The sequence below is a fragment of the Corvus brachyrhynchos genome, unplaced genomic scaffold (genome assembly GCF_000691975.1).
Source record: "Corvus brachyrhynchos isolate BGI_N302 unplaced genomic scaffold, ASM69197v1 scaffold28, whole genome shotgun sequence".
In the NCBI taxonomy this organism is placed as follows: Eukaryota; Metazoa; Chordata; class Aves; order Passeriformes; family Corvidae; genus Corvus; species Corvus brachyrhynchos.
The window spans coordinates 10,053,455-10,061,568 of record NW_008246058.1 but is presented as its reverse complement, the minus strand read 5'-3'; the positions used below and the strand labels follow the sequence as shown (position 1 = coordinate 10,061,568).

The window sequence follows — 8,114 nt, the reverse complement described above, 5'->3', positions numbered from 1 at the left end:
TTAGCTGTTTGGGGTATAAAGTGAAGAACACTGTGTATGATTAGAATCTTAGGGAAAATTCAGCTCTTGAGAAAATGAAAGTGCTCAAGCTCAAGCCAGGATCTGGCAAGTAAATGGGGTGAACACCCCCTTCCTCTGCCCAGAAGAACCACAAGAAGCTCTAGAGAGTACAGCTGGGCAGGGTAGCCCCAGCCCAACCTTCCTGACCTTGTTACATGGCTGCAGAAGCATTTGGCTACTCCAGTCTCTGTGTCAGAGACTCAGAACATCCAGCAGCTACAGCCTGTGGTGTTGGGTGATGCTGTAAGTAGCAGTTCCCCTATGAGTCAGTGTTGATTTGTTGCTTCCTCGGTGAGCTGAGCAGTTGGAAATTGTCACCATTTGGACCTGAGGATGAAGTCTTGGCCACTTGTGCCAGGCAAGCAGCCCTTACAGTGTTCCTGCCTTAGTGGAGGGAGGGTATGTCTAGACAGGTTTGGTTTTAAGCTGGATATTTATATTATCTCTGTAAGTCCTCCCCACTTTCCATGCATTATCCACCTGTAAAGTGCAGTAAGAGCCTTAAAAGCTTGTTGGGTTTAACATTGACTTATTTTATTGGTTGGACATTCTCATACTGCTAAATGAAATTTTTCTGGTGGTCATGTTCAAGACAGCAAAATGCATTTGGAATCCTGATTTGGACATCTAGACAAATTATGTGAAATTGTGACTTCAAATTCCAAGTTATTAATGCAAAAAGTTACTTTTGAGCAATTGTCTTGCAGTGAGATCATTCCCCGTTTTCAGTTTGGATTTGAACTTGAATTATCAGCAGTTTTCTCAGTAATTTTGGAAAACTGCCTTTATTTTTTCAAATAACTGGCTATAGTTGCTTTTTTATTATTTAGGGGGTTTTTTTGTTTTTATATGCAATTCACTTGAAATATTTTTACTAGTCCCCTTCTTTCAATTTATTCTGTCATTCAAGCAGTGTGCTTTGGCACTTGATTTTTGCTTTTTCTGTGCATTCTTCTATGAAATCAGAGAAACTTCTTAGTTTATTGTCATTTAAAAAAAGCAATGTTTGAGTATAAATAGAAAACCTTATTTCACCAATGTCAGTTAGACTGTGCAGCACTGTCTTTACAGGAAAACATGGTGATAAAGAATAATTTAAAAAATTTCTGAAAAGCACAGATATTTGACACTCCATCTAGTTAATATACTTATTTTGATGTTAAATATGTAACCATCGTTGCTGATTAGTACTTCTCATCTGTGTCTAATCTAGGAGAAATGTAAACTTCTTCAGGAAGACAGAAAGGTTTTGTAGCTAGGGCTGCTGTATGGAGCTGGAATTCCTGGCTGCTAACACATCCTCTGAAAAAAAAAAAGAGGTCATTATTCTCCAGGCTTCTTAAATTTAATTGACTGGGTGGAAAAATACCCAAATAAAATTTAATTTTAATCTTGTATTTCAGAAGTTAGTGAAGTAGTCACTATTCAAAGAATTAGTTTTAAGTTTATTATTATTATAAGCTTACTTTTGCCTTATGACTGGGAAACTGGATCATTCCATCTGTGCAGACCCCGAGAAGAACTTCTGTCTGTTCTAACTGAGGACATGAGTCATAGTTACCTTACCACCAAAACAAAATAAGGCTACCTGGTGCTCTTCAATTAGGTAATTGGTTTAGCATGTCCTCTGGTAGAAGCATTTCAGCAGAGGCAGGCGAGTTTGATTAATGCTCACAAAAATCTTCAATGTGACCCTACTTGTAGTAATTTTCCAGATACATGCTTCTTGGGTACATTGCATAAATTCTTCTGTGTTAGCAATCTACATATTATTTATGGCTGGAGAGGTGATTTTGTTACTAACCATTTGGGAAACAGAAAATCAAATCATGACTTAAGAAATGGATTCCAGCTCAATCAGTCAAATTGCTGTGTAATGGCTGAATAGACAAAATAATTGTTTGTCAGGGCAAATTTGAAGTGATTACATTTCCAAGTGTACTTCTGGTTGTTATGACGCAGAGTGGTTTTATTTGTTCAGCTTAAACTACATGTCAGTATCATGAAGCCAACCGCTTTTTTTTTCAAGTAGCATTTTTTTAAACTAATGTCATATGTCAATTTTGCTTCCAGTGTCCATGGCGAGAATAAGAAAAAATTTTCTATTTTGAAGCTTTTCTCTGCATGCTTTCTGTGTGGCTTGCAAAGTGTGCTTTTTGACCACAGTATATTTAGGCTTCTGTGCTTTTTATTGAAATTTCTGAATGCTTTGAGTTTGAAGCAGGTTTTCACTTGAAACTTTTGACTTCTGTTTTTAACTTGCTTGTTTTTGTGAAAGGATTTGGAATTCCCAAGTGTCTGTTTAATGTGAACAAAGAGAGGATATTTTATTCAATCAGGTATAAGCAAAAGTTGCTGCTTTCACCTTGGAGTGTTAAGAAATCTTGGATTTTCCTCTGAAGCTGACTATTGCATGGCACTCTGGAAACTGCACAACCTGAGCAATGGGTTTATATATACTACTAGAATCAAAACCTGGCACATCAGTTAATCACCTGGAAATAAAAAACGTGAAAATACAGTGTTTTCAGTACATCTCTAAGCTGTAAAGTGTTGTCACAGTAACAACATTTCTCCTAACTATTTAATTTGAAATAGCTTATCATTTGCTGTGCCAAAACTATGTTTTTAAAAAACTCGGTGCTGATTGGGAATCGCAATGCTAGATTGTAGCCCCGGGGTCAAAAGCAGGTTAACAGGTCCTGCAGCTTGTTGCTGGTGTGATATTACCTGAGTTTGATGACTTAATCTTTCTTAACAGGTCATGAAGAGTTTGCTAAATTAAGTTAATTACAAGAGAGAAGGGACACATTATAAATCAAGGACTAACTATGCGAGACACCAGTGGTATTTGAAATAAAAAACTTCAAATTGAAAATTTATTGAGTGTTTAGATTTAAGTAGAGAATTTAAGTAGAGAATAACATTTAAGTAGAGAATAGACTGTTTTACTAGAAGCAAGTTTTAGTTACCATTTCTGTAATTTCTTTACCACCCCTTCCAACCTGAAATGCAAAACGTTTTAGTGCAGGTGTATTAAAAATGGTTAGGAGTTTCCTTTGACTAAAGACCAACCTGGTCAATGAATCCCCTGTGTTAGTTATGGCTGATGAGCGATGGGAATTGTCAGTATCATTAGAAAAACCCTTGAGCTCAACATGGAGTGGTCAGCATTTCCTGTCCTTCTGCCCCTTCCTTTCTAAAGTCATTAGTAGTATTTATTAAGCTGTATCTTGCTTTCTTATCAAGACAGACTTATTTCAAATGTTCTCTGAAATTGCCATTTTAATAGTAGGCTACAGTCAAGTACAATGTCATCACTCATGGTTACTTTGAACCATAAAATATATGTTGTCTGGATTATTTCATAGTAAATCTTGATAAGTAGAGCTTTTTCTGTCTTGTTTTAACAAAAAGTAATTTGTCTTTGCTTCATAGAAGGAGGGTGATATAGTTTGTATTGGTAAAAATTCTGAGTTTTAGTTTTGTGCTTTTAAGTTTGTAGTAAATACAGTTAATTACCCGTATTTGATGTTTAGAACTGTTATTTTCACAGGTTTTAGACATAGAATTTCAGAAATATGACAAATAACCATCCTTTCTTTCCTGTTTAGTTTGCAGGTCGCAGTAAGAAAGAAACTAAATACTCTTTGAAGGCAGTGGAAGACATGTTGGAGACCCTGCAAATCACTCAGTCTTAGTTTGGCACAGAGATCTAATATGAAATTTTCCAACTCAACCTGTGGGTTATGTTACTCTAGTGCTGTTAAAAGTTAATTTTGTATTGATTAACATGCTATATAAAATAACATTTTATGAAAAGTAAAATGCCTATTTATTGCTGCTATAAAGAAATGCGATTATTACCCACTGAAATGAATAACTTATCCACATAAATAATATAAAGAAACGACGTGCTGCACATCAGTCTCCTCAGATTTTTGTATGTACAGTACCTGCTTCTAAGCCATAATTTGTAGAAATAAACTTGTTAAATGATTAAAAAAATACGGAGACTTATTGAACTTGCAAATGGAAATCACAAATTTACATATGTAGATTAATAACGTATGCTAAATATTTTTCTTACTTGCATATTTAAGAGTTAAAGCATGCTACAGAGGTACACTCTGGAAAATACATCAAGGAGTGATTATGAGTACACTTTATTAGAGAAGGTTTGTTACGGGTTTTTTTTAATGAATTGATATCTAGTACTGTAGAAATGGAGAAAATTTGCTCATGGACTTTGCTTCAGAGGTGCTGTGATACTGGCTTATGGCTAAAGACATTCTTCTCCATGGCTTTGTGGGCAAATGCTTCTGTGTCCACATAATTCTTCAATCAGTATATGGATATTCCCTCTTTTTTATTCCTTCTCTGTGTCCTTTGCTGTACTTGTGTTTCACATGGTGAATTTCAGCTGAGGCTCTGTGCTGGTCTCTACTGGTTCTGTGCCCCTGGTGTGGGCACCCCTTTGCTGTGATGCTTTGGCTTCTCCACACTGAGCAAGAGGTACTGCACTGAAAGGGTGACACGAGACAGCTTGTTCAGCTGCCTTGTACTTACTGGGGGATAGTGTTTGTTACACCATCAGCATGAAGCATCTGTCACACTGCAAAACTGTATTCTATTTGTCTTTAGGCACTTGTTTATTTACTCAGATAATTAGTCAAACACCCTAATTAAAGCATTTTGCACTTCTGATCATTCTGGATGTTGTTCACATGTGTACTGTGGCAATTGAGTTGCACAGATGTCATTTCATTTACTACAGCTTCAGTAAGATTGCATAACAGCAGTAACATAGCCTTGGCAAATTCTAATAACAGCATTGTAGTGTTGTTTTCATGGCTGTTACAACCATCCAAGATTATTAGACTTTCAGATTTTATACTGCCTAATCTATATAGATGGGTAGGTTAAAGGCTGTGTATTAAAATGTCCTTGTTATGATCATAGACTTCATGTAATAAAACACAGCTGAGTTCCTTAAAAACAAAGCAGCAACAAAAACTTCCTTCAGAGCTTGAAAATTTGTATAACTGAGCTGTTTTTTGCATGAGACTGGGCCTTTAAGAAACATGTAGGATCTGACTCTTATCCATGAAGTAGGTTGGAGTCCAGTAGTGTGATAGAATGGGTGCCCTGCCATGAGAATTAATTGTATGTGGAATAATAAAATAGCTTAATTCACTGCTGTTGTGTTACAAAACTGCAAATACTGCCTAGTATTATATTCAATCATCTAATTCTAACTTGGGGAAATAGTGCACATCCTTTCATAGTAATAATTCACAAACTGGCCTCAGAACAGTACTTGTGGGTAGATTATATATGCTTTGGGTGGAAAACCAGGAAAGTATCATAGTTGAACCTGTGTATTTCTGTTGTAGTCTTTGATTGTATGAGTGTGCCATCTAGAGTTTTAAGCCCTCATTAATGTTTTTTTTCTGTTGTACCTGCGTCTCCTATAATTTGGTTGCATTTTAAAATGAAAAATCATGGGAAGTTGTACTGAAGGTTAAAATTACTTGGTACATAACATTTTACCTCCAAGGTATTAAAAACCAGTAGTGCAGTATTTTTGTGTAGCAGGCATCTGCTGCTGAAATGTGTTGTAGATAAAGTTTTGTTCAGAGGCAGCGTTCAATATAACTATGTCAGACTTGGGTATTTAGTATATCAGTTTCTCTATAAGGAAATTTGTTCTTGTTTTCACTTATTTGATGACAATTTTTGTGTCATTTGGTTGCTTAGCAGCTTCTCATTTTCATTACTGCTTAGCATCTCTTTGAAATTACTATTTAGCACTCCGATTTGTGCTTGTATTTTGACAAAAATTCCACATAGTAGAGCTTACAAGTTAACCTTGCAAATATTTCTGACAAATTTGTGTTTACTTCAAAGGTTAAATAAATTACTCCTATGAAAATGCATGGGTGGTCTCTGACAGAGCTACTGAATTGCAGCGATGGAAACTGAGAGTATTTTCCATATTCAAACTTAAAAATAAAGTTTAAAAATCCTCTGTCTGCAGGAGAAGCAACTGCATGAAATGCCCTGAGCTCTCAGCAAGGAAGGGCTTGCTGAGAAGAGTAGCTGTCATATAATATGATCTTTGTAACAGAATTTTCCAGTTCTAGTAAATGATTTTGTAATGTTACAGATGGTATGTTTCATTAAAGAATAGGTTTTCAGAGAATGGGTTACTTAATTAACAAATGAACTTCATTATGTTCTGTATTGTGCTCTGACAGTGACAAATGCTACACAGAAATATTAGCAAGCATTCAGTCTCCTCTTTACAAAATAAAAGGCCATGTTTTCATACTGTTTTCAGTTGACAGCGAAAGCTTGGGACCTTTGCAATGCCAGGCTATGTAGTGATGAGCGTGTCTTTATTTTCTCAACCATACTTTGGTAACAGGCTTGACAAGGAGATCTCAGTGTTACCCAGTGAGGTAAAGGTTATTGAAGAGCCACCAAAACCTCCAGTTCTGCCTTTGTGATACAAGTTACTGACTTCTTCAAAACCTTTTGTCCAAATGTTATACAATTCGTAGCTGCAAAAAGCACATCTTGTTTAGAATATATCCCTAAATCTCTTCAGTTCAGTGCCCAGAATATCTTGCAGTTGCTATTGGAAACTCTGTTATTAGTCAACGGAGGACTTCCTCTTGGCAGGGCTGTATTTGTAATGGCATCCATGTTTGCTAGTCACTGCATTTACAGTGGAACTTGTATTTCAGCCAGCTTTAGAAGGGAGGGGAAAAGGAAAGCAAATTAAACTTGACTTACTGGCATGAATTTGTTAGCTTCTTGTTACTTGCACTTTCATCTTCCAAGAACACCAACTGTAGCTACAGTCAGGTTTGCAATAATAATTCTTGTAATTTAAGAGTTTATATATATTCAGCTTTAAACCCAAAACTCTATTATAATCTAAACCATAGAGATCCCAGTGAAACAGTGCTGTGTGATGTGTACATATCCCCATATGCAGCAAAGGACTACTCCCACCCTCCTTCAAGTTGGTGTCAGATTAGAAGAGCATTAATACAGTTTTTGACTGTGGTTTTGTCTAGAAAATTAACACGGCTTAGTATTTCTCAAAATATTGCGTAGTACTTGCATTGTTCAGTGTATGAATAGAATTTTAGGGCTATTACTTAACTACGGCAGGTAGTCTACTGTACTACTGTCTACAGTAGGTCAACAGACTAGTTGAGTCTACCCAGAGACTAGTTACCAGGAATAACTGGGTCATTAATCTACCTGCCTTTTAAAAATAAACAGAAAAAAACCCCCACAAACAACAAAACCGAAAACAAACCCAACCAAACAAAAAACCCCCACCAAAACAACAACAACCAACCAACCAGAAAGACCAAAAAAAACCCCAGAGAAAAAAGAGAAATCAACCGCACCAAAGTCACCTGGTAAAGTTGTTTTTCAGCTGCTGGATGTGAAATGGAAAATGTTTATCAGTGCACTTCATAAGTGAATATATTTTGCCCTGTGGTGAGGAAATCCCCTGTACAAAGCTGTGCAATCCTTTCAATGCTTATCAGGCAGGAAATAAGGCTGGAGAGAAGCACACGGGCCTGTTCAACCCAGTGCCACAGTAGGGTTTCCACTGGCAAGTTGCAAAGAACATGCCATTCATGTGCACTCAGCATCCCAGAGCTGAATAGTCATGGTGAAAAGTGCAAAATAAGCCTGGCCTGGCTCAGCCCAGAGCCTGCGGAGTTGGTGCTCAGGTCCGTGTGCTCAGAGACCCAGCACAGCACCTAAGCTTTGCTCAGCTGCCACTAGGGCTGCACATTGCTGTGAGTCTCCCTGCAGGATCTTGCTCCTACTAAGGACAGTCCTGTCCTCTGCTTTACTTTCTCTCCTTAGCATCTCCACAGCTGGAATCTTGCAGAAGATCTGTTTTTGCTTTGGGACTGGTGTAGAGGTGAGGGTACAGATGGATCAGCTTGCTGGAGTGATCCTGGCTCTGTAGGTTTTGCACATTATTGGCTTCAGTGCACTGAGTGACCAGTGCACAC

The 8,114-nt window shown here is 37.2% G+C and overlaps 1 protein-coding gene across 1 annotated transcript in view; it reads left to right on the top strand.

Moving 5' to 3' along the window:
• The window catches only part of EMC2 (ER membrane protein complex subunit 2), a 32,343-nt gene extending 26,057 nt beyond the window's left edge, over positions 1-6,286 (top strand). Inside the window, exon 10 of the mRNA XM_008642643.2 lies at positions 3,675-6,286. Within this exon, the coding sequence (XP_008640865.1) occupies positions 3,675-3,761 (87 nt within the window). The 3' untranslated portion in view covers positions 3,762-6,286. The remainder of the gene's footprint in view (positions 1-3,674) is intronic.
• Positions 6,287-8,114: the final 1,828 nt, after the last annotated feature.